Source organism: Rhamphochromis longiceps, linkage group LG19 (assembly GCF_057381845.1).
Source record: "Rhamphochromis longiceps isolate RC_006_pf linkage group LG19, R_longiceps_female_GT1.1, whole genome shotgun sequence".
NCBI classification, from domain to species: Eukaryota; Metazoa; Chordata; class Actinopteri; order Cichliformes; family Cichlidae; genus Rhamphochromis; species Rhamphochromis longiceps.
In genome coordinates, this window is record NC_140575.1 from 20,385,246 (window position 1) to 20,412,946 (window position 27,701).

At 39.5% G+C, this 27,701-nt stretch overlaps 1 protein-coding gene across 1 annotated transcript in view; it reads right to left on the reverse strand.

Moving 5' to 3' along the window:
* Positions 1–27,701, reverse strand: part of galnt16 (UDP-N-acetyl-alpha-D-galactosamine:polypeptide N-acetylgalactosaminyltransferase 16) — a 36,768-nt gene continuing 9,067 nt past the window's right edge. Inside the window, exons 3-15 of the mRNA XM_085390675.1 lie at positions 27,413–27,511; positions 27,197–27,264; positions 23,087–23,152; positions 15,949–16,070; positions 10,473–10,560; positions 9,416–9,500; positions 8,404–8,507; positions 7,547–7,673; positions 7,064–7,156; positions 6,323–6,406; positions 4,455–4,581; positions 3,565–3,681; positions 1–889 (exon numbers count right to left, since the gene is read on the reverse strand). Of these exons, the coding sequence (XP_085246801.1) occupies positions 746–889; positions 3,565–3,681; positions 4,455–4,581; positions 6,323–6,406; positions 7,064–7,156; positions 7,547–7,673; positions 8,404–8,507; positions 9,416–9,500; positions 10,473–10,560; positions 15,949–16,070; positions 23,087–23,152; positions 27,197–27,264; positions 27,413–27,511 (1,324 nt within the window). The 3' untranslated portion in view covers positions 1–745. The remainder of the gene's footprint in view (positions 890–3,564; positions 3,682–4,454; positions 4,582–6,322; positions 6,407–7,063; positions 7,157–7,546; positions 7,674–8,403; positions 8,508–9,415; positions 9,501–10,472; positions 10,561–15,948; positions 16,071–23,086; positions 23,153–27,196; positions 27,265–27,412; positions 27,512–27,701) is intronic.

The following is a 27,701-nucleotide window of genomic DNA, read 5'->3' on the forward strand; positions in this document are numbered from 1 at the left end:
TCCATTACCACGTTTTATTTTTTCAAACAACATATAGAGAACTTTACACAAAACAAGCCATTACCTGCTTTAAATATTTACATAAAACTTTGTAGAGACGGAGAAAAAATAAAACCATTCTTTGGGTCTGACCATGCAAAACAATAAATAATCTTTCTGACAGTGCTTCGCATGGTGGTTTCAAGACTGCCATTCAGCAATAACAATTAAAAAAAAAAATTGTTTTCAGATTTTAGTTGACTGCACATAAAACTGCCCTGGTCCACACAGTCATCAGACATGCTTCAACAGCCCAAAAACCTCAAGACTCAGAGTGGGTCAAGTGCAAGTCAGCATATTAGCAACAGTACATTATGCACTCTTTCGTTTCGGGTAATCTTCACTATTCCAGATTGAAGCAACACATAGACCAGAATAGATACAGAAATGAAAAGTGGGATGTGTGACAGTTTTTTGTGAAAAGCGTAGATTACTCAGAAGAACTAAAGCATCCTGGAAGGATGAAGCACTGTACACAGAAGACCTTAGATGTTTTGTTCAACAGGGTCTTAAAATGTTTTCAGCGCGCTCTTGTCCCCAAGACACAATGAGCAGGAGCTAGAAGTTGACTTCAAGACAGTAGAGTTCCCACTACTTTTATCCTTCAGCAAGGCGACAAACAGTGTGCAGACGTGATACCCCAATTCCTTCTGCAGGCTGGGTCCAGAATCTGCTCCTCCCTCTCCCTCTTCTCATTTGCTGTGGCTCAGGTAATGACTTGTGGCTCCCAGGACTGGCTGGCCATCTGGGGGCGACACTGTAAAATGACTGGAGGTCCCATCGGGGTTTGACTGTCCAGGCAGAGGCCACTGACCATGTGCTGCAGAGCTGTGCCCTTTGGCTTCCACTTCTGTAAAGACCAAAAAAATCATTTCATGCTGGTTTGTTAACAGATGTTCGTGCACATTGACTCATTCCTGTTAATCCATTGCTCATAAATGATGTGCATCAGCACAGGAGGTTCATGTTAGTAGTGAGAAATGAACTGAGTCAGGGGTGGATTGCAGTAATCACATGAATGACTGACTTTCTGCACCCTTGGTGGAAAAATCATTGTACAGCCAGCTGCAGAGCACGGCAGCCTGCCATCCCACGAGAGAAGAAACAATTTATTTCTGCTGATAAGATGTCCTGTGTAGGGGCCATTTTCAGTCATGTGCATATACTGTGTAAAGTTATTTATTTTTATACCTCAGGAGACTTAAAGGGGCTTCAGATGTGGATATAGATTTGTGAGAAAGTAAACTTTTGTTTTTACTTTCCTTCCCCCACCTCCACCATTCTTTGCCCTCAGATCACAAGGTGTCTTGAATCAATCTACATAATGAATCTAATCTTTAATCATAGATAACAGAGACTCAATTTGTTATTGCATTTCTCAGAGCTAGACATTAATTCAGAACATCTATTCTCATAAATAACTTAAAATCAAGTAAAGAATCTGGCATTTCAACTACTTATTACTTTTACTTGAATACATGTCATAGAGAATGACTACATTTACTCAGGATTTTAAAAACAAAATATGCAATATCATACCAATAAACTACCCAGTAAATTTGCATAAATTTACAATTGATTCTTTTTGTACACGATTACCTGATCTTTTTTTTTAATTACAAGTATAATGCACAGTCATGTGACCCAAGTCTGAGCAGTTCAGCAATATTCTTTTTTCACTAAAACAGTTGCAAAGCTGGTCATTCATTTTGTTCATTTCTTTTTTACAGATGCACTATTCTTGGAGTCAGTTTGCACTGTGACGTTTCAAAACAATCCTAATTTTTCCAGTACTGGGCTTACAGCCCCTCACTTCATACACTGTCTTAAACAAGCCATTTTAGCTACATGGGAGGGGCTACTGGCTTACAAGTAGCGAGGATATACATCAACACTGACATAATACAAAGCCAGGTGTTGATTCCATAAATCGAATATTATTTTCTACCATCACAGTGTGTAAAGCAAATCTGACAAGAAATCTGAAAGGAAAGCCTGCCAGAAACACCTGTCCCTCAGGCAGGATGTCTACAAATCACCAGGCATAACTGGTTCCTTTATTGGGTCACTGAGTAAGTACTCAGAGCTGAACTGACTGCCAAGTACAGATATCAAGAGCCACATGGAGGCTTATTAAAATTTAGAGGTGAATGTTTGGGGGGATTAATCTTCAAATCCCAGAGAGAGCGCATCTGTGTATGCACGTGTTATTACACTGTAACTACTAGAAGAGTGTGCTCAGTCAGAACTTTTGTTTAAGGAGGAAATAATATGTCACTGCGCCAATGCATCAATAAACAGGAGACTGTGTAATATGCAGCTGACACTATTATTTTGTGATCTGTTGGCCAGAGAAACTCAGAGTATTTGATTACATTTATTCATTCTGGCCTTGGCTCTAAACAGCTTTTAGACGATCACTGGATCTGATATCGCCTATAAAGCCCTAAACATAATGAAATTCTTTCAGAATTGTTGAAAGATTTGAAAACTGAAAATATCAAAAAGACATTCATGGCAGAAAGGTACAATATTGCCATAAACGATTTCAGACGGTTGTTTAATGTTGATATTTATGTTTTTATAAAGGCTCCATTGTCACTTTATGCCTACAGTGTTAATTATCTTCTGTGCAGCAAAGTCAAAAACACAAGTATTATTTTTCTTTCTCGGGGATTAAAGCATCAGGACAAAGAGACCAAATGTTTCCCACAGCAATAACTGGTTTCTCGTTGATGGGCATCCTCCCAAAAATACTCTCAAAGGACTTCGATGGGCCAGCTGAGAGATGAGAGGAAAGCCTGGAAAGAATCCGGCACATGGTTTGAGTTAATAACTCCCTCTTTAGTGTCATAAATCACCGTGCAGCCAACTCCATTCCCCCTGGGATGCGAGCATTAAATAATCACAAAAAGGAGAACAAGGAAGGAACGGGGTGGGGTCTGAAGTTATGGGAGCATTTGTTCTACTGCATCTATAAAGTCAACTACTCTTATTTGGCAGGATCTGCATCAGTGCAAAACTCAGATTGTCTCAGCCTCCTGGCATCATCGGCAGGCGGGCTGCTGAGCATCTGCGCTGAAACCATCTCTTATGTCCAAATCTTTTATGTTCGACTTCAGGTCTGCGAGTGGCACATCAAGCATGAACAGCTTGATGCCAAAAGTGAAGTAACCTTCTGGAAAACCTAAGACATTAGGTTAACGGTGACTGGCAGCACAAGATTAAAGCATGTCCTGTTTCTTTTCTTAACCCTTAGTCAACACAAAGACAATTGCACAGTGTGTGCTAAATGTCTGGACACCACCAAGCTCAAGATAAATATGCTCACCTATGTTATCCTTTAAAGCTATTACTATAAAGCTTTTTATTGATGAACAGCTAAAGTGTCCCTCACTGACTGCTAGCACAGACTGTTTAATTTGCTATGACCGATCCACAGGCAATAGTAGGAAAAAACGCTTTAGTCCAGTTCTTTATGGCTCTGAAAGTACAATTTGATCAGCTAACAGTATTTCCTCTTACCTGTCTCGGCTCTTTTGTATTGCAGGGCTCCATCTTGACCTTCGACCCCGCTGTGAAAGCAGAAATTGCCAGGCAAAGGTCCTGCTGCCGGATCAGCGGCTCTATTAACTCCCATCTCTGCAAAACACAGAAAATGTATGACTGCTATCATCTGAAGGAAGAATGTGAAATAGACCGGTGGTTCTTAAACTGTGGGGGTGGGCCCCACCGATACAGAGTGGTGCCACTACAGGAATGTTGTGGTGACCATGTTAAAAATATGGAGTTAAATTTAAATGTAGTCTTTAATAATGCACTTTTACTAAACTGGTAAAAATGACACCTGTACATCAGGCACTTTGCTTCAGTGGGTTATGGATTTCCACTAATACGAATAAGAAATCCAATTTTATGCCCAACTTGTTTATAAAGATGCAGTTCTGGGACAGATTTAATTTAATGGGACCATAGGTGCAAATTCTGCACACTCAAAAAACTCAAGCACACCTTTTAGTTTATTGAATATTTAAAGGAAGGATCTCTTGCATACTTCAAACAATATGTACCAGTGTTTTTTAAGAGCAAGTCAGGCCACATATGGATAATTTAGCAAGCATTACACACACACACACACACACACACACACACACACACACACACACACACACACACACACACACACACACACACACACACACACACACACACACACATTAATATCTACAATTCACTGTTTACAAATTGGGCTGGTGAACAGCAGCATAGAATTTAAAAAGAGTTGCATTTTGCTGAGACAGCTTTAATAGAACTCAATTAGAACCAAAAATGAGAGTGTGCAGGACAGAGTCTGATGTATTTCTAACAATAACTGTGAGCCACAATAAATCGCCCTCTAGTGGCAAAGTCCTGACCTGCGACTGTGGCCTGTTGGCTCCGAGGCCCCTACACTCTGCCAGCCCGAGGCCGTCGGTCCCACGGGTCTCCAGACACAAACCGCCCTGTTTCAACACACTGGACACTGCTTCCTGCTCAGGGACCCTGTAGGGAGCCAAGAGAGAAGAGACAGGCGCAAAGCCAGTGAAAGGTCTTATTTCAACAATAAAGAACAGATGGATTAAACTGAGTAACTGAATTGCAACGCTAAGTAATGTGCATCATTTCAACATGTTCTGAAAACGATATACAGTTACACTCTGAGAGACCAGACTTATTTGGAGCAGATACAGCTGAAGTGGCGAGGGAGTAGCTTGAGAAAAAAAGCTCGTGAGATACAAGCTGATAACCCACTCAGAGGTTCCCACCCAGATCGTTTATATTTAGATGACTGGCTCTGAACTTCGGGGTAATGGCACCTCGAGGGGTTTTGAGATTACTTCAGGGGGGAAAAAAACACGTTTTATCTTAAAGGAAACAGAGCTTGAATGTTATTTCTGCTTCACCAGAGCCTCTTCCAGAGATCAATCAGAAATAAACATAGGTGAAAACATGATGAAAACATTTCCATTTGTTGGATTCTAATGGTGTTTGGAAAAGTCTTTGTCTCTCTTGCATAACAGATAATTCAAACCAGATACTAAAAAGTGATCCACAACAACTTCTATAATGCACTGCATAAATAATGTATATCTCCACTGAAAAATGGATGTTCCCCATGGAGAGTCTGACACTATGACTCAGTTTTCATATCCATCTGCTGATGGAAAAAGTTTTTTCTATGATAGTCATACATATGACCTCACACATGAGGAAAAAGAATACTAGTTTTCACACTAGATATTTTCCAGTCATTGCCAATCGAATCTGAACTTTATAAGTGCAGAAAATGCAGAAAGTATCGTGCCAGTTAATCTTTTAATATCGACTCCTTTAAGTGTAAGTACAGTAATTAATGAAGCTTATGCATATGTTCAATAAGGGACATCTGCAATCACTCAGCTGTCTGCTTCCTAAGTGTTTGGCTCCTAGTCTATTCTTTATATCACTTCAATTTCTCCACACTGTCAAACTCAATACTAACATGATTATTCATTTTACATCATGGGCCAAGTACAACCTTCTTTGATGTTAAATAGACTGGACCAAAGAAACTCCCCTTTCTGTCAACCTAACTATACCTTAACTAATCATTGTGAAAAAAATAAATTTCTATTGTAGGTAGTAAAAAAAAACAAGGATTCTTCTGTCATCTAATAGTTTATTTATTACTTCATTACTTTGGTGTAGTATAAATAACCACAGGGGAGGTTTTTATTATTAGGAAAAGTTGTAAAAGTACAAAGTTTATGACTTCCACTGGGTGGGATTGAAGTCTTGTGTTTGACACTCCTGCTCTAGTCCAATCATTTTCTTACCTGCTTCCTGTGAGCCAATCAGCTTCCATTCTATATACTTTAAATCTCTTTTGTCATTCTGTCTTTCAGGCTCTCGTTTGTGCAACCTGTCTTCTTCCCATCTCTGCCTCACCCGGGTCACTCAGAGCCCCGTCGAAGCCTCCATCTTCATGCTCACCACCACTAGAGTCTACTAGACTCCGGGGCTCCTGTCCTAATTCCTGTCACTGATAGGATTCCATTCTGCCTTGATGGATCATCGGCATCTAATTACCAAACAGCTAAACTGAATTCTGTGTCTCAGTAAATTGTGTTCAGTTTTTCCAAATGATTCCTCCTTACTGAAATATTTTTCTGTATGTGATAAAAAAAATGTTGCAAATTGCACTTTAATTTTTTGTGTTCCAATGCTGTTCCATTGAGGGAGAATTAAACGTTAACCTCGTTACCTCAGCTCGGGATAGACGTTCTCCATGTACCAGCGGAAAGGTTTGCAGTTCAGCTTCCGTCGCAGCGCCAGACGGTCTGTGATACTGCAAGACCAGATAACAAGAATATTTAGGGACAAAGAGAAATAATGTAAAGAAAACATAAAAAAGATAAGGAGGAGAGAATGAGAAAGAAAATGTGGATTTAACCTTGTGAACCTGCCATCAACAGCTTATGGAGTATGAATTACAGACTCAGCTAACACAGGTTTTCTTTAAAATGTTAAACCAGTGTGTGTGGGTGTTTTATTTACTGAGTTTTGTTTTTTTGCTTCTTACTTCTTATATTTTTGCATTTTTACTGGTGTTGGGCCTTTTATACAAAAGGAACAGAACTTGTAGGTCCAACAGATCTGACACTGACAACAGTGTTGAAACTTCATTGTTCTGGTTTCATCTATCAAATGTAAGGGTTTGTTGTCTTAACTGGGCCACCTTGGATTGAGTAACATCATCACAGGCATTTTAAAATTATTTTAACAGAACATACAAATCCCCTGAATAATCTGTAATTAAAATAAATAAATGTTAGTTGAAGTCTCAGTGCATGCAAATTTAAAAATTGGTGTGCAAAGCGTTTTTTTAATACTTGCGTATAAAACTTGGTACCTTATAAACACCTTGGAAACTCAGGAGACACAGAATCATTGTATTAAATATAAGCAAATATGAGCAAGGAGGATGACATTATAGCAGACAAACCTGCCGAAGGCTTTTCCCTGAGCCGACGGCCTCGCAGAGTAGTAGTACTGTTTATACTCATCCATCCACACTTCAGCAGCCCGACGGGTGTTCCTGCGTGGACAGAGACACAACACCTGCTCAGACACAGTAATGACAGCGCTGCCAGCATTCCTGCAGCCAGCTTTAATGACAGCGCTATGCTTCTGGAGTCTTCATACGTCAGCTATTTACTGCAGCTCCTCTACAAATATTATTATTAAGAACAATGATGTAAAATAAGGAGCTCTGCGGATGCTTTCATAGTTCTCTTACACACTCATCTCTCACTCACGCTTGGGTCAAGATGTGTGAAAAGTGTGAGTTTGCCTGGCGAAGCATTTAACTTCACACTGAGTGGAGCTGAATCATGTGACATTTGAGATTTTAGGGCGAACAACAAGCGAAAGGTCATTCTGTTGTTTCCGTGTTAATAACTGTCATCAGTTAGACCAGCCTACTCACTTAATGTAGGTAAGAGCGTTGCCCTCTGGGAAATCGTACGGGTGCCGTTTCCTGAACACGTGACCCACGCGGCTGCAGGGAAGAATCTCCAGACTTCCTCCGCACAGCCACACCCGGAAAGAAAGCTCTGCAAAAGGAAAGATGCAGTGGTTGAGTCCAAAAATGCAGGCGTACCACTGAAGACGTGCCTGTCATTTTGTCAGTCTCTCCTAGAATTAATGCCCTGATGTGTGTCATTCCAATATCAGTGCAGTACGCCTGCTACTGTTTCCTGTAGCAGATGGCTGTTAGCTGTAAATCATCAGAATGAAAGCAGTCATAGTGGATCATTCAAATTCCAGGGACATATTTAGCATTTTGGAGATGATTCAAAAGAGCCAGGCATGCAGACTTAACACATGAAATCGTTTTATGGGAAACGGCTTCGTATTTTACAAAATAAATTGCACTAAATTGACACAAACATTATCTTCTTTAATATGTGATTAAATTATTTTTGTTAGAAAACCTTGTAAACATAGGACTTAGTATTTATTTTAGACTGAATGAGAAAATTATTCATAAACATTATGGCTTTTATTTTGGTAAGTACATGTGCTAACTCTGATCCTCCTACTTTCCTGCTCCTGGCCAACATTAGGTAATTGTAAATGTCATCAATTAACATAAACTTGTTAGGAATCCTTCATCTTGAATAAAGTTGGGAATATTTACATTGTTGGAGTCTGGTAAGTCTTTGCCAGCAGAGTAAGGCTTAGTTTTATTTAAAGACATTTGGTGTGGGATGCGTGTGGAGGATGATATGATAATAAAAGTCATCTGATTCAAGTAGGGTTAGAAATCATCGATGATCTCACCAAAGTTCTCCCCTCCCCAGATGTCCATGTGGGTGTCATACTGGCCGAGGTGGTTGAACCAACTCCTGTCCATGACGAAGATCCCACCAGCGATGACGGGAGTCCTGCAGAGTGGAGGAAGGGAAGGAGTTACAAATCTTCACTTGCACGCTTATTCATGCAGACCTCATCAGAATCACCAGAAGGGAATATTTTCCAGAAAGAAACAACAAATCAAAGGAGCTTAAAGTTGTATTTTGCTCAGCAGATGTTATGCATTAACTACTTTGCTGCGATTTGGACGTGTTTTAGGGGGAAAACACACCACAAAAGGACTGCAAATACCAACATAGAAAGGACCTGACTATGACGATTTATCTTGAACTTTTTGAGAGTAAGCTATGGCTCTCTATTTTAACTTTAGTCTAATCCAAGAACCAAAACTGACATATTAATCCATGATGTGTCATTCACATACAATATACAGTCTCTGGCCATTTTATTAGTCACATCTTGCTGGTACTGGGGTTGGATTCTATTTATCCCTCAGAGCTGCCTTAATTTTCTTATGGCACAGATACAATAAGGTGCTGGAAACATTCCTCAGAGATTCTGGTCGATGTTGAAATGACAGCATTGCACAGTTGCGGCACATTTGCCATCATGTGACTCTCCTTTTCCACCACAGGTGGCTATTTGAGTACAGTGTCATCTTCAAGAAACCAGTCTGAGATGATTTGAGCTTTGTGACTTTGGGTTCATCTATCATGCTTAAAGTCACTGAAATCACTTTTCCTCCCCATTCTGATGCTTGGTTTGAACTTCAGGGGGTCATCTTGACCATCTAAGTCTCTAAACGCATGGAGTTGCTTTCATATTGGTGGATTGGTGGCATTAATGAGTAGTTGAACACATATGTCTATGATATCTAATGAAGTGGTCTGTGAGGGTACAATGCACGTATAATGCATAAGAGAATGTTCCAGGTATGAGTCAAAGCATATTATCACACTAAATATCATTGTAGACATACCTTATTGCCTGAGTGGGGTCACTTCTTGCCATCTTTTGCTCAATGGGAATCTGCTCCCACTTGAAGTGGAGACTCCAGTCAAATCCTGACAAAAAGAAAAGCATGGGGGAAGCAAAAGTTCAGCTCTCATCTTCAAATTTATATTCCTGTTGTCTAGACATGTGTCATGGTCCTGGGTCATTTTGACCCAGTGTTCTTAGTTTTTCTGTAGTTTTGTATTTTGTTTCTTATGTCCATTGGATTGTTTGGTTTGGTATTTGGATTCCCCCTGTGTCCATGTTTTTATTGTGGTGTTTGCTCTGGTACCGTGTTCCCATCCTATGTGTTCTGTGTTCTCCTCATCCCCTCGTATTCATCCTTCTTCTCTGCCTCTCTCTCTGCCTCTCTCTCTCCGTGCTCATCTCTGTGTACTGTGTTGTGTTTAAGGTCCACATCTTGGTGTCAGTATCGTCAGTTTCGTGTCCTCCCTGCTCGGCCATGAGTAATTGTCTTCAGCTGTGTTCCCCGTGTGTTCCCACTTCCCTCGTTACCTTCTGTGTATTTATGTCAGAGTGTCCCTTTGTTCTGTGTTGCGTCGTCCCTCTAGGTTGTGTGCATTTTCCGTGTCTTCCCAGCGCCTCAGCTTTTAGTTGCTCCCAGTATAGTTTTATATGACTTCTTATGTTCCTGTTAATAAAGACCGGCCTTTGAGTTCATCCCCGTGTGTCTAGAGCCGTGCATTTGGGTCCTCTCTTGCCTTCACACAGCCGCCGCATGACAACATGAGTCCAAAGCAGACAAGATGACAGATATTCTGGCTGGACTCAGTTGCATGATTTCACCTAATATACTGGCCTGAATTTAATATCAATCGTAGCCTTACATCTGTGGAAAAACTCTCTTCTATAAATCACTGCTTTTCAATAAAACAATGAAATATTTAAACCTCAGTCATTGTTCAGTCATAGGCATTGAATTCTGTCAGGAATCATGATGTCATGTCACAAAGGTTTGTTAAACCTGCAGATCTCTGTGTGATCAACTACCACTGTGTATGATCTGTTTATTACGCCCTGACCTCCTCTCAGGTCAGCAGAGGCAGCCAAGTAGGCAAAGTTATCCAGGCTGATGACGTCGATGATGGGGCTGACCACTCTTGTATGATCCTGCATGGGAGGAGAACACAATGACATGTTATTTTAAATTAATTCTATTATTAAATTTTTAAATACTATTTGTTTAATTTATTTCAACAAATAGGGATGGATTTAAGTTTTAAAAAATACTTGAAAAAACACTGACTTTCAGTTGAAGAAAAAAACATATTTAAACCTTTGCTTTTCTAACTTTAGGTTTTTCTTTATAATTTCCAGCCTCTGATCACATAAAAATAAGAATAATGCTAAGAAACAAATTAAATAGAGCAAGAACATTTCATAAAATTGTATCCTTATTAGTAGAAAGAAGCTATTTGTTTTAATCGAATAATTTTTCTGTAAGAACTGTGTACGGTACTCTAAACTTGCATGTAAGCTCTGATTATTCTTTTGATGTGAATAATAACAAGCACGTACTGATTACTTTTGAAGAACATAAGCTGAGTATCCCTAACCTTCCCATTAAGCCCTCAAATCTGACCGTCAGCTGCAGATCCAACACAAACTCTAAAAGACAGAACTGCTGATTGGTTTGTGCGTACTCGAGCGTGTATGTGCTGCCTGCATCTGTCTGTGAATGGGTGCCAGTGTCCATGTAGACAAACAGCTTATAGCTCGGGACAATCCAAATGAGTGTTTCCAATTAGAACCGTCCATCTCTTTATCAGAGATTGAACCCGCTGTGAACTCTGTGCTTGTTGCGCCGAAGAGTGCGGGGGAAGAACGAGTGTGAAAAGCCACTCTGCCAGAGAGCAATTTAAAAAGTGATGCTCTCAACAGTTTTAAGCAATGGACATTTATTGGGCTTTCAATGAGTCTCTGTGATTTGGTAATGCATAAAGTGGCTGCACTTCCAAAATCAATGTCACCTTTTTTCTGTGTTTGAATTTACGACACAGTACTCTGCCGGTAAAATAGTATTTGTTAATTGAAACAGGTGTGTGTGTTATTCTGTTAAAATGTGCTATCAACATATTAACATCATGCCAGCTGGTGCTACACAGCTATCCACCATAATTAGTGTGATAACCAGCTAGCCCTGTCCTGTCTCCTAATACCATTTTGTATTTTAGACACAATAATACAAAAATGTGTTGTCAGTCCAAACATTTCTTTCATAGTCTATGATTCTGATCTCTGTCAATCATATTGAGGAACAGACAGGCGACGAATTCACAATACGCTCTTGCCATTTGATATGTCAGGATCTCTGTTTCTTCACTTTATCACCCAGGAATGCTATCAGTCTATGGCTACGTTCACACTGCAGGTCTTAATGCTCAGTTCCAATTTTTTGATCAAATCTGATTTTTTGATCAAATCCGATTTTTTTGTCGGCTTGTTCACATCAGATATGTATCGGACTCAGTACCACATACGAAAATGATCCAGATCGGATTTGAAAATATCAGATTTGTGCCGTTTACACTGACATACCATGATCGGATATGGGTCGCATAGGGTCAGAAAAGTTGGATTTGATGCGCTTTCGCCTGCAGTGTGAACGTAGCCTTTGAGTAATGAAACTCAGACAATTCATGCTGCGGTAAAACATGTTTTAACCCCCCATATATATTAGACTTTTCCTTCAGAGCATTACAATTATTCTTTATGATTTAATAATTTAGTTAAAGAAACTGTGCCAGTGAAGATGAAAACAAGCAAGGTAAAGTGACCACATAAGATTAGCCAGACAATTATTTGAATCATGTTCCCTTTACATTTGTCAGTGAGAAGCTCATTGCTGCACATTAGCAACATTTGAATTACGCTGTTACGCCTGCTGGTTTTAATTAACAAAGGAAAAGCATAATTAAGTTAAAACAGAGAAGATTATTATTCATCATTATTTCTGCCCCCCAGAGGCTTTAATAAAACCAGGGTTTGGTCTCTGGGACACGAACAAATGCAAGGCAGAGTGCAGTTGAACTCTGGGGCTGGTAAATTATCACTGAGGACGGCACTGTCATGAGCTAAAAGATTGTAATGCAAGCTGGATGAGTCACAGCTGTCCAAAGCCAAAGAAACACAAACAAGTTTTGCGCACACACCCACAATGTGTCGAGTCTTGTGATTATAAACTGTGAGGTTTGCACTGAAGAAACATGATATGTGGCTTGACTATATAGCTTGTAGCTTCATTTGTCCTGCATGCAGGTTCTGAATGGGTGCTGTTTTTCTGCTGTACTTTCTAAACAAACAGAAGACTTTTGTCCTTCAGCAAAATAAAGCCCTATTTTATTTCTTGCAGATAAACACTTAGTCTTCTTTTCAAGGAAGGCCAAGGGGACAGGGATGCATCTATGGATATCAGTCTTTTTGTGAGATATACTACTTTTCTTGCCAAGAATTAAATTTGAAGACTGTTAGAGTACTCATGTCTATGCGTTTAATATCAGAGTAGAGTCAGGAGATTCTAACCTCAGCTTAGCATGAAGGTTAAAGAAAAAAAGCTGGAAAAACTATTCAAATCCCAAAGAGAACATCTTAAGCACATCTTTGAGGAGAAAAAGGGTCAAACATGTAATCTACATGGATTTTATCCCTAGCTAGATGTTTTTTAGTCTTCATGTTTTAGCTTTTCCACTGAACTCTTGGCAAGAAATTAGTCAGTCCTTTATCGGGGAAATGAGCACATATGGTGGACATCAGAATTGTCCTCCCTGTGTCTCTCTGTGCCCTAATTTAATCTGATTAATAAACAGTAGCCCAGAGTTTTTCAAACTTGAGGAACTCCTCGATTGTGGTCATAACGAACAATGGTAGGTTGTTGAAACTCACGCATTACAGTATATAGTGGAAGAACTCTCCTAAAGGCTGAAATTTTGCTTTTTGATTTTGCATAGGATCCAGATGTGTGAAGTTTGCTGGTTTTTTTTGTTTTGTTTTGTTTTTTATATCCAGCTGTGTGGAATGGAGATTTTAGATGCACCCGGATGAAGTAGATGGAACTCAAACACAAAGTGGGCATTTAATGCAGCGGCTTAGTGTCCAGAGTTCAAAATCCAAAAATCCACAAGGAGCAAAGCCAGGGGATCCAAATATCAGAAATGACCAGGAAAACAAAGTCAGGAAAAAAAGGGAATACACGGTTAAGAAACACACAGCTACATGGATGACATGACAAAAGTAGACTGAGACAACATATACACAGCTGATAATGAGGGAAGTGCAAATAGGTGGGGACTATACACATTTAATCAAGACAATGAACAGGGGAAGTAAACTAGACAAGATACAGAAGACCAAAGAGCTACCAGAGTAAAACAGGAAATAAGATGAAAAATGAACAGAGAACTAAGATTAACTTGGGGAGCGGTGAAAGACAGTCTTCAGCATAAAAGAAAGATCATACGTGTGTTCTCATTAGGATAGGGATTTGTGTTGATGTGTGCCAGTGTAGCCTATACCTCCAACATGCAAACATTTGACCAACAACATGCAATTAATTTGCATGAATGTAATGTCTTTGATATGCTGCTTAGAGATGGTGGTGACTCTCAAAGCAGAGACAGTGAGACCCCATTGAGCATTGATAAGAAAACTGATAAGGAATTGAATTGATGGGAATTTCAATAGTGGAATCGGAATGATTAAATTCTTATCAATTCCCATCCCTAGTAGCTAGTAAAAAGAACCTAATCCAAAGAGAATCCAAAATGCAAAACTCAAATGACATAACATATACAGAGGACACAGGAGAGAAGTAATAAATATAACACAAGGATCTTTGTTATGTCCTTTGGAAGTAGGAAAGCACACCACTGAAACAAATGTTATTGTCAACCTCACAGGTATACTGTAATTAGGTGAATAAGAAAATTCACTGGGTACCAGTTGAGCTTGCTGGTTGGGCAGGAGCCCATATGCTATACAGCTGAAATACAGGAGCCTGGGTTCAGGTTTGGAACCCTTTGCTGAGTGTCGCCCTGTGCTCTTTCCCGTCTTTCCTGTCTTCTCTGTGTTGTCACATAAAGGCAAAAATACCCCAAAAAGAAAATTCGAGATGCCAGATATCTTGTATAGTAAAACAACAAGCCACAAGTTGAGAAAAGTATTGATATTTCTTCTTTTCTCAACTCTTTTCTTGTACTGTAGCCTGGAGAAGCAAGCATGCTGCTAAAATGCCAAGCAGGAAGAAAATTAAGAAACAGTGCATTGCTGACGGGGAAGAAACTGCAGGAGCTACATCACAGTGTCACACATTAGTGCGAGTCATGAACATGAGAAAGGTGATTACTAAGAGAAATGTGAAATGAAACAGCTCCTGCTGACTAGAGTCATTGGGACAGCCTGAGATTGGTGCGGGGGGGCATCAGCAGTTGTTCTCAACCATAACCAGTCACAGTCACAGGATGCTAATAATGTCAGGGCAGGGAGGAGACAGTCACAGCAGGTGATGAATTTCTTTCCGCAACTATATCAATACACTCACTTTATAGGAATTAAACATTCATCTCTGCACACGATTTTGTGCCGCTCTGTATTTCCATTCTCTGTGTACCTCACTTGTGTGACTTTGTGAGAAAAAGAAAGCAGACTGGAACAGAAACAGTGAGTGCTTACTGCTGAAATGTCCAAGAAAGCTCACATGGAAATACCACCAGTATTTTAAATAAATAAATAAATCCACCACATAATGAAGACTGGCTGGCATCGCATCATATTTTGAAGTGTAAAACACTTGCGGCCGGATGTGACAGTATTATAGTGCTCCTGATGGACGGCCTAATTATTTTTTTAAGAGGCAGTGAATCAGGAAAATCTGTCATTAACAAAGAGTGTTATTGATTTAAAGACAATGCTGTAAGAATAAATGCAATAACAGTCCACGGCACCACAGCTGCTACACAAAGCAGCCAACTCAACCAAACCACTCCCTCATTATCCCATTCAGAGTTTCCTCTATAGCGGAGACTCAGTTGTGAGAAGCTAATTAGGATTTTGGTCACTCAGTAATCATCATCATCTTGTCTCATTAAAGTCAGCTCCCAAGTGTCACTGACCAATGTGTTAAGCAAATAAGAAAAAATGAACCCAAATCAGGCAGAGACAACTATATATAGCACAATTTCAGTGAACTATATGAAGTGATTTCATGCAAAGGACAGAGTGGAAAACAGCCTGAGGAGGAAAAAGCCCACCAAACTTTTTCCAGCTGCGGCAGAGCAGCGTGTGACATCTGCTATAGTCTGACTTGAATCTTAGCTGAACAAATTGAGTGTTTATTTAACAACACGCAGTGCCAACATATTGCATCACAGTCAATAAAATCTACCACGGAGAAGAAAATAAATGTTCCGCCTCCAAGCATATGCATGAGGTTGTGCGTGTGGATATGTGCAGCATGCATTTAAGTGTCTGACTAAGTGTGTGTGTGAGCATGTGCGATTGTACCTCCTTGACTCTCTGTATCATAGGCTGCAGCCAGTCAGTGTTGACCTCACAGTGGCTGTCCAGAAAGGTCAAGATCGAAGCAGAGGCCGTGTTGGCTCCTCGCACGCGTGATCGGATCAGACCTGAAGGAAACACATGACACTGAAGTCTCAAACTGCTCAGATGGACACAGTTTTATTAAACTGATGCTGTTTAATGCAAGTGTTGTTTTCAAGACTCTGATCCTTAAAAGAAATCTCTGGAAATCACATTTTCTGGTGACATCTTGGGTCACTTTTAAAAATGCTTTATATTGATCTAAGATGTCATAGTCATTTTTTTTGTCGACAATAACTATTCTTCAGTCTGTGGACAGCTATTAATCACTCTAGTAGCCGTTCTGAATGAGCTTTAGGAGAATTGATATCTGCAAAAGTCTGTATCTCTGAAACCGAGATGGTTATAATTACAAACTCCTTTGTTTCCTCCTCATGTCATCATGTTCTGGATGTTCCTCACTCACACGGTCATGACATTTACATCTAAAATAACTGTATCAAACTGATTTAAAAAATGGCTGAAAGTATTTTAATCTTTCTCATCCATTGCACATTACAAATAAGCAACACTGCACCCTGTTATTTGAAAAGACTTAAAAGACCATTTTGAGGAAATACAGTATGTTTAAAGACTTTTCTTAAGGAGAGACGACATTTTACCAAATAAAAGAGACCCTAGAATGAACATGGATGAAAAAATAGTGGTTTTGTGTAACATTCTTCTGGTTGGAACCTCTTATTCGTGAATAGACAGAAGGGATATAAATGTGATGGAAAACCTGATGTATTCCTTGAGATATAAAGTGAACTGCCCTCTTAAATGGACAAAATGAATCACCATCACTAAGATGGTGAGTCATTTCAAGGATGAGGTTGCCCTCATATCTGGATCTGCATAAATTGAACAACACAGACACAAAGTCACCCTACTTAGGTCTCGTGATTTTTTCCCCTTCTTCCTTTATTTTATATAATATCTCACACACAATTGGAGAAATCTCTGTGTGCAAGAACTAGCTAAAAAGTCAATATTTGATGGCCATGATCTCCAGGCCCTCAGGCAGCACTGTGTTAAAACAAAAGTTGTGGTTTTGTCATAGAAATCACTGCTTAGGCTCAGGAACACTTCCAGAAATCAGCATCTGTGAACACAGTTTGTTGTTTCATCCACAAATGCAGGTATAGCTCTATGATACAAAGAAGAAGCCATAAATGAACATGATCCAGAAATGCTGCTGTCTTCTTTGGGCCAAAGCGAATTTAAAATGGACTGAGTGGAAAACTGTTCTGCAGTGCCAAACCACTTTATTTATTACAACAGCATGGCTTCATAGCAGAACTGTCTGGGCGCTGACCTGGCCTGCCTGCAGTTTTTCTAGATTGTTGCATTGTAATTGACAGTTGACAGAAAAAGCATTGGCTTCTTCTTCTTTATTAAATTGGTGCTATATGATAAAATATGATGATGATAATCACCTTCATCCATGTTTCTGGAATACATACTGTACGTTTGACTTAAGCTGGACAAGCAAGTAGAGAATAAACAGCCTCTAGAATTGACATTAGTTATTTGGATTTATCTAAAGTAGATCCCAGAACTTGTCTCACTCCCGTCAGCGACGCCGAGGGAAAAACCTACTTTAAAAGAGTTCACATTTAAGGCAGACTCGCTGGAAGCACGGGGGCACTGAAAACAGTTTTCTTTTTCACCAAGTACGCCTCCAGTTACGGTAATATCTGGATATGTGGAAAAGGTTAATTGTCTTTGATATTTATGCAGCATCCATAAACAGATCGAGCTCGTTATCTTAAGAGTTTTGTCAAAGATTGTTAAAATAACACAAATTTATTAAATGCTTTTTGTTTTTAATAGAACAAGAGTTCCAGAACTTAATTCTGAGCTGATCATGAATAACCTGAGTGTTTCAAGAGGAGGTTGTTTCTCTGAATAATTCAAAGGATGATTTTCAGAATTATCACCTTTCTTTTGTAACAGAGAAGAAGAAAAGAAGAAAAACATTCACCGTCCTTATTGCTAATACAAGGATCAACTGCCTTAGTTCTTAATTAATTCTGCTGGAAACATTTCTCAGAGATATTTTGATCCTTGTTGATATGATAGCATTACACCGTTGCCGTTTGCACATACACGATGGGAATCTCCATTTCCATCACATCCTTTATATAATCTATTGAGATCTGGTGACTGTGGAGGTCATTTTTAAACTCATTTTCATTATCAAGAAACCAAGAAAGGATCTGAGCTTTGTCACATGGTGCACTTTCTTGTTGGTAGCAGGTATCAGAAGATACACTGTGATCATAAAGGTTAAGGTGGATGTGGTCAGCCATAATACTCAGGTAGGCTGTGGCATTTAAACAATAATGAGCTGAGAGTGTGCCAAGAAAATATCCCTCACTCCATCACACCTTCACTGCCAGCTTGAACCACTGATACAAGGCAGGATAGACCCATGCTTTTACGTTGATGAGTCAAATTATGACCCTATCATCCGACTGTTGCACCTGAAATTGAGACTCTTCAGACCAAGCGACATTTTTCCAGTCTTCTGTTGTCCAATTTTGGCAATCTTGTGCACATTATAGCCTCAATTTCCTGCACCAGTGTGCTCTTCTGCATAACTTGGTTGTTACTTCCCAAAGGCTTGAAGCTTTTTTGTCACCCAGAGAACTACTGCTCACTGGTTGTTTTCTCTTTTCCTGATCATTCTCTGCATGTGGGAAAGTTCAAATAGATCAAAAGTTTCTGAAATACTCAAAAAAATCAAGTTTCTTCCTCATTCTGATGCATGACGTTTAACCGAAGCTTCTTTTGACAGAAGCTTCATGAGAATAAGCAGTGCTCAGTTTAAGGCACATCATTTACACAAACACAACCTTTGTTTTACCAATGAATGAGCTTGAATCACACCAGTTCACATTTCATCCTTCCCCAGTATAACCTAAGTGACATTTGAGAGTAGGATTGCGCGCCTGGTCAGTTAAGGCACTTCACCTCTTAGGGAGAAACAGTAATTTATCTGGTGCTGTGTTTAGGGCCACCTACCAAATGTCAGGCCAATAGATTACTCATCTGTGTGCTTTTAGTTTACACCAACACACGATGAAAAAACTGCATATTAAGCTGCTAAATGTAATGTATGTAATCTATCTAGCAATGTGAAAAATTCCTTAATTTACAGAACATGCTACATATTAGATACACACTGGCTATTCCACAGTTCTCACCCATGATAGCAAAGACTTCCTGCTCGTGCTTGTTTGGTGTAATTGTGGGTACATTTAATGCTTCAGTGCCTGATGACCTTTGGCAGCAGTTTGACGCATTAAAGCAGAGAAAGTCAATGATGCCTGAAGGTGTGAAGCCATTAAGAGCTGAAAATCAATCCAGTCACAAGGACAGGGACTATTTGCTTTTACCGTTTTCAGTAAACTCTCAGAGAGCTGTATTTTGCTGGGTCATCCTGTTTAAAAAAACTTCTTGCGTATTTCTACACGAGAAAGCCTATGAAAAAGATAGATTAAGATTAAGCTTATTATAATTTGTGGACGTGGGTTTTAAGGGTGGCAGTAAAGAAAGCTAAACTTGGGCTTGTGGACTGTTGCTGCCGGACATTAACAGCATGTGGCCCAAAAAATGTGTTCTCCTGTGAGTGCAAGAACCTGAGAAAAATGGATTATCAAACAGTAACACTACTTATTTTAGCTTTAAGTTCAGCCGAACTTCCCTGATTTGGAGCACGAATCTCATTTTGGTTCAAATTAATCTCAAATAGACCAGCACACCATTCAGTAATGGCACATAAAACAGTATCTTCAAATTAAGTGTGAAGAAATTTGCAAAAATGGGATTTCTTAAGAGAAAAAACCACTTGCATTTCCCACATTCAGTCTACTGTCATCAAAAACCAATGCTAAAATGAAACGAGTTGGTACAGTCGTTGGTTATACCAGCTTACGTGGTGGGTCACTGGAAAGGCTGTTAGTAAGAAGCTAGAAAACCTGACAATGATTCAGACCTGAGGCCTGGATAAAATAAGCCCACATCTATTTCTAACAGCGTGCAATACAAATGTTTCCTGGTTAGAAACACAGTAAAAAAAAACTGTACCCTGCATTTCCACAATTTCCACGCAGTGGGCTAGACTGATCCCTTTGACAGACTAATCATTGTGTTTGACATCCTAGAGTTAGAGAATAAAAATCATTCAGGTGCCTGTGAAGGAGCGATCGAACAATAAAGTGAGTGGTTCTAATAAGTACTGCCACAGAATTTAGTCAAATGAAAGGTGTGAGAGGGCAGAAAAAAAGAGATCAAACTGTAAGGCATGCAGATAAATCCAGAAACATGGATTTACACTTACATGTGACACAATTAATAATATTAATGATATATAAGTCTATGCTTCTACAAAAATTACTATAACTGTCTATTTGCCTTAGACTCGCATATGTTGATTGTTTTATGTTTATGTAGGATCAGATTTTATGTTGATTTTTGAGTTTTGAGCTTTTAGTCAATATATTGTAGTTATGATTTCTTTTTAGGTCTTTCTAATATTTTAGTGTCTTAAGTTTTGAGTCTTATGTTTTGTCAGTTTTCTTTTTTTAACGTCATATTATTTTAACAATATTTTGCCTCAGTTTTCTTCAGTTTTGGTCTCTGTTTAGTTTTTCTGGATTTCTGAACAACTTTCAAGATGTTTTACTGTTTTCGTGTTAGTTTTTAACCTGTCTGCAGTTACCTACACTATACTGACCACCTCTAGCCGTGCATTTTGCCTCTACAAACATCTGTGAAAGAATGGATCATTCTAAATAGCACGCCAAATTCTAGTGTCGTAGGAAGCTACTTTTGTGACGAGTCAACTTGTTGAATTTCTTCCCTCGCAGATATTCCTTCATCAACTGTAAGTGATATTACTGAAAAGCAGAAGTGTTCAAGAACCACAGGAACTCAATCAGGAAGTGGCAGACCACATAAAGCTACAGAGCGGGGTCAGTGAGCTATGAAACATATAGTGCACTAAAGGCGCCCCCGTGCTGCTGACAAGGTAACTGCAGAGTTACATACCACCTCTGGCAGAGAAACAGTGCACTGGGAGCTTCAGGGTGTGGCTTCTACATGTCCAAGCAGCTCCCAGTACTCCATACAGCGTATCAGCTGTCAGTAGGTATACAGTGGATAATAAAGTATTTTTAAATGTTTATTTCTTTGGTCACACTTACATTCTTTAGATCATTAAACAAATGTTAACACTAGACTAAGATAACCTGCGTAAATACAAAATATAAAGGATTATTTAATTTATTAATGGAAACAAAATGCCCTTTATGAGAAAGTAATTGTACCCTAGACCAAATAACTGGTTCTACTCATCCTCAAGCATGTGTGATAACTGGAAATGACACTTTCACATCACTGTGGAGGACTTTTGGCCCACTCTTCTTTACATAATTGCTTTAATTTAGTCAGATTGGAGGGTTTTTGAGAATGAATGGTCTTTTTAGGTCATGCCAAATGATGTCAATTGGACTTAAGTCTGGACTGGACTTTGACTAGGCCACTTCAAAGCCTTCATTTTGTTTTTTTAAGCCATTTAGAAGTGGACTTTGGATGGTTTCCTTGGATTATAGCTCGAGCTTCCAAGCACAATCTCATAACCGGATATTTTACTTCAAACTTTCTGGATGAGTCAGCGATGCGTTTTGCTGAGAAAGTTCACCACTCTTCCATGTTTTATCCATTTGCCATGGAAATGGATTTGTAACCCTTTCCAGACTGATAGAAGTCAATGACTTTGTTTCTCAGCTGTTTCTTTAGATCGTGGCACCATGAGTTGCTTTTTGAGGTCTTTTAGCCTCCTACACTTTGTCAGACAGGGTTTGATTTAAATGATTTTGGGATTTAATCTGGCAGTACTCAGGCCTGGCTGCGGGTACTGAAATTGGACTCATCTTTCCAAAAAATGTGGTTAATCACTGTTAATTCATGATTTAACATAGGGCCAGGTTTGCACAGCTTTTTCTTCCTCTTAATAAATAAAATCATTATTTAAAAACTATTTTTTGCATTTACTCAAGTTATCTTTGCCTACTATTATAATTTGCTTGATGCTCTGAAAAACATAAGTAAGACTAATAAGCAAAAAAACTAAGAAATCAGGAGGGGGCGGGTGTAGATCCTGTCATCATTTTTCATGCTGTCTGTGGATGTTCCTGTTTCTTCTTGTCAAGGTCATTATAATTAACTAAACCCACGGTAAAAACAAAAACTAGGAGTGAAAAACAGATTTTAGTTTAGTCAACTAAAATTTATTTTTCACTCCTAGTTTCACACACTTTCACACAACACACTAAAGTAAAATAAAAATACAGAAGAAATATCTTTAGTTTTAGGGGTTTTTTGGTAAAAAATAAATCATTGACACGTTTATTGAGACATACTATAATAATTAGAAAGACTAAAAGTAACACTGAAACTGTTAATAAAAAACAATAAAAACCAGAAACTCACTCAGTAAACAAACTGAAACTAAACAAAATTAAAAATAAATAAATCTATAATAACTCTGCTTCTTCTGTGTCCTTGCATTTATTCCCTGGCTCTTTGTGTTTATCCTTTTGGATGCTGTCAGTTTCTTGTGTATTCTTACAATTTGGCCTCATCCATCAGCAATTACAAGCCCACTTTTTCCTGTGACAATCGCTTTTTTAAGCATTTTCTGTTTTTCACTGTGTTGTCAGATGTTATTGACTAAATGATTAATTAGCTCTCATTACATAATTTTTTTTCCTTTTACATAAAATGACTGAAACAACAGCTGTTCATATCTTTTTGGTCTGTTTCTGTTTTCCACTTGATTTGTTTTTTCCACTCCAGTATTTTTGGACACACATTTTCAGTGACTATCTGCTGTCATGTGAAGCATTTTTACCATCTTCGCCTTCACTTGTCTTTCTATGAGTTATTCCTTTAAAAAAAGCCACACAAAATACATCCCCTTTTCAGTCCAATATCTTTTCCATTAAGTCATTTTCCCCCCTTCCCATCGTTCCCCTTGTCCCCGCACACTCACCCTCTCTCCTGCCGTTCCTCAGGCAGCGCACTTTGGGGATCTGAGTGAGCAGCTGGCAGTCCTCAGCTGGGGGAGGAGAGCAGAGGAGATGGCATTTTATGGTGGAAGGAGAACACACACTGAGAAAAATATTTCTCCTCGCTGCCTCATCTCACACTCTGTCACTCACCCAAACCCACAAGCACACCACGCTGCCACACTTACATGGATTTAGTGCACTTAAACAGACATAAACACAGACAAACAAGGGCATGGTTACGGATACACACCCTCAATAAGCACACTACTCAGTGCTGTGATAAAAGTCACTTAATGCTGCAGTATATGAGCTAAAGACATTCAAACATCCATCGGTGCATCCATTTCACTTAGGCTATAATAATGAGAAACACGTAAACACAAAAAAGTGCACAGGTCAGAGTGTTCAAGCAAAAGAGCTCACTGCATGATTCAATTCAAAATCCTTTTTTCCATAAACAAATCCACCAGCGAGCCAACTTCCATCATCCACTCCATGTTTCTACATGAGCCATAGCTGGCACAGAGCTGCTGTTGTAGTGGACATCATTACAAACAACACACAAGCACAGGTACACACATATACACACACACTTGGGAAGATTGGCATTAGCAGCAGAGAGTGTGTGCTTGTGTCTGTGTTTGTGATCTTGCTGAGGGATTGTGGAGAGATCAAGCAGACCCCCTCCCGAGCAGCGATACAACCTTATGCTGACAGAAACGAGCATGACAAGTTGTAATCCTCTGTGATTAAATTTGCTGTGTGTACAAACCTGTTTGTTTGCATGTAGACTGTAGAGTCAGAGGGTGTGTGTGCGTGCATGTGTATGGCTTTAGTGTTGCTCCTAATGGGGGGACAGCTGGTGTGTGTAGAGAAGACTCACAAGACTCGGGCAAGAACAGCAAAAAGTCATAGATCACTCCCACCGAACAGATGTTGTACACTTTTAGCCTGATTGTATAAGCTTGTATGCATGCATGTGAGTGTGTGAAAGCCTGTTTGCATCAGGGAATTTTTTCCCCCCAGACTACACACAAAAAAATGACAATTTTAAGAGTTTTGTGAGTTATCGTTTTAAACTACAGTATATTATCCTGTTTTTCTGAATTAACAAGATAATCATCTCATCTGTTTCTTTCTGCTGACCCAGTTCAGGGTCACAGACAACATTCACACCTACAGCCAATACAGCCTTTATTTTAGTTAAGCTAACCCATGTATGTCTTTGGACTGTGGGAAGAAGATCGGATACCCGGGGAGAACCCACGTAAACATGGGAAGAACTCCACAAACTCAACCAGCCAGTGGATTCAAACCCAGGACTTTTAGTTTGACTGATTGTGTGAATCTGTTAAGTTTAAACTGAGCTTATCTGAGTCCTGTAAATATTAATTAATCCAGTGTATGCCTGTCTCCACACTGTTGGAGTCACATGCAGGCTTGCAGTAAAGATCACTGTCCTTGATTGAGCACCATGTCCTTGTGATTAAAGCGGGCGAGCCTTAACAGGATTACGCTCGGCCAGGACAATCCCTCCTGCTGCTGCTGGCCGACATCCTCCAACACCGTCACGTCTACTAACAAATCAGCTCACACTCTCACTGCATCGGCTGACTGTCTCTCTAAATTCCACCTGCACACTTGACACAGCAGCCCTGATTTGAATATATTCACTCATTCATCTACATTTTTTCTCGGTGAAGATATTACAACAGAGTGGGAAATAAATCCATGAAGAAAAGCAAAAACGTGCTTATTTTATCATATATGTTGGTAAACTGAACCTTTATGATCAGACAATTGCTGCTCATACAGCGGGACATGTATAATATTGAAGTGGCTGCCGTGAGAGCGTGGAAATCTCTGTTTATTTAAGCCTGCAATAACTGATCTGTCACGTGGGACTTGCCAGCTGTGACCAGCTGCTATGACAGCGGTGCGAGTTCATCAAAACACAAAAGTTAACCTCTAACAATGAGCTGAAACCTGCTGTAAAACACTGTAAAGGATTCAGCTTCAGAATGACTATTAGGTAATACATACACTGCAACAATCCCCAGAGTAAAAATGTTGGGTCTAAGTGGTGAGAGATTCTAACTGTACAGAAACTACAGGAAAAAATCTCCTTTACTATCTCACAGAAGTAAAACAAATAAAACTAACAATATGTGAGGAACAAAGCATGCTGTGGACCTTCCTGTTTCAAAACTGTAGCAGCTGTTGTGTTAATTGTCTGAAACTGGTAACAATGGCACCCATTAGAGTGCAGCAACTGGAGAAGTCAGCTAATTGGAGGCTCACTGGTTCACAGTCAGACTGAGTCGAAACTAAAAGTCACAAACTAGAACCAAAGTGTGTTTGAGACTGGTTCACATGATAATTAATACTGGGAATTAAAATCCAAAACAGGGAAGAGATTAAGAGTGTAGCTTAAGAACCCTTTGTTCACTGTGAACCCTGCTGGTACAGCCAAGGTGCAGGTAGACTGGCAGCAGGAGACGAGGGATAAATGAGGCATTAGTGGGCTACAGAGCTCCCGCTGCTCCTGCCACTGAGACACTACTGTTTAGATGTCTGGCCAGCTTTGACACCTCCGAGTACGAATGCACGTGTGAGGGTGTTAGTACACCGTGGATATAGGTCGCCGTGCTGTTCCCACAGACAGAGGATCCATGTGGTGGTAATTACAGAAGGCACTGGCGACATGAGCTCATGAAACTTCTCAGCCCGATGCTGACAAAGGGGAATAATTACTAAAGTGTGGTTATCCGATAATTCCACAGCCACATAAACCACATCAGCCACTTTTTACGGTGATATTAAACCAACTCAACTCAAAATTTTCAAAATGAATGAATTAAACTGATTCTGCTAGTTCTCTTTCCAGGCTGTTACTCGTGTGTTTCTCCAGCTCACTTCTGCTACAGCTGTTGTTTACGTTCACATTTTTTCATATTTGCCTCAGACATATAAAAAGCAGCCACCTGTCATTAAGTTTCTGATTTCCTATGAGCAATACAAACCTAAAAGGCCGCTCGTTTCTTCTGAAATTATTCCCTCCTACAATTTTCCAGTAATTTGGATTCCCGACTGGTTGGTATTTTCATCACACACGCTGATACATGCTTAACTGCCTTCCGGCATCAAAGTCAGGATTTTAGAAATATAAGAAGGAACAGTTAAAAAAAAAGGGAATATAAGAACTAGTCCATTTAAAGTTTACCATTTACTTTACACTGTCTTCCTTCTGTAATCTCTCCTGACGTCCTCTGTACATATTGATGATTTGAACCAAAATCATTTGAATTAATTCGGACCTACTAACACTGATTTACAGTTCAAGTACTATACAATTTGGTACATCTCAGCTTTTTCTCCTTGTTTTCCTTTATTTTGAAAACCAGGTTCCCACTGAGACAGTAGATGATCAGTTGAAGGGCCTGATGCATCTCTTGTGTGCTACGTCAGGTCTTTGCAGGCCTTTTGTCCTCCACTTGTCCAGTTTCCTCACTTTTTATGGACACTCTGCACGGCAACCCCTGAGGCTACCAAAGCAAAAACACTGTATTATGCAGTCAGATTTTACAACGTCTGACTGTGTTTGCATGTCTTGAAACGTTTTTCACAGCAACTTTCACAGGGAAGGTGAACTATAGAATTATAATTCAGTGTCAGTGTTTCCATGAAAGTAGCTTCAAAGTTACTCCACATAAACAAGTAAATGAATAAATTAAGAAAAATCGAAATAATAATGTGCACCATTAGTCCAAATATAAAATCTAAGTTCTCAGAAACAAGCACAGTACAGAATCTTTGAGCAAATTTAGCTTTCATTTTATATTAATATTTATTTCCATTTTCAGTTTCTTTGTTTTGTTTGCTTCAAATAATTTTTTTACAGTTTTCTTTTTTGGGGTAGGTGGGTGGGGGTTGCCATGGAGACAGCAGAAACAAGCCGTAAACTCAGAATTAACATACTTTTTTAACAGTTTTCTATTTTGTACATACAAAAGGCACAGAGCAACATCTATTCAGCATTCATCTGAAGCCTTTCTGAGCAGCAGTTCAGATACAAAAAGAACAAAACTCACGGTCAGAGCTGAAGTCATCTATCAGGATTATTTCTTGAATCAATGATGGCGGACTTCGCATCAGGACACTGAGCGGGAAAAGAAAATAAGATAAGATAAGATAAGATAAGACTTGATCCCATGGCAGGGAAATTTGTGCTGTGATAGAAGAAGATTAGAGCAAGCACACAAGTTGGTGTCATTTCTCCTGTCTAATTTGGCCACTTGCGTCATTACCTTTTAATGGTGCGAAGAAGAGTAGAGCGGGCCTCGTTGTGAAAAGTTATGACGATACTTGTGGAGGGAAGGTCTGTGTCATAAGTCAGAGCTGCACACCTGCACGCAGGGGTGAGAAGGTCACATGTGGTAACTCATACAAACCTGGACGTCTTGTATTCACGCACACACATGCTGGACACAGTTTCAGACACATGCGATTGGCCGAGCTGCCCCGCGGAGTCGTCTCTGCATTGTTGCTGTAGTGACATAGAAATATCCAGTTGCCCAGCAACATTCGCACAGATAT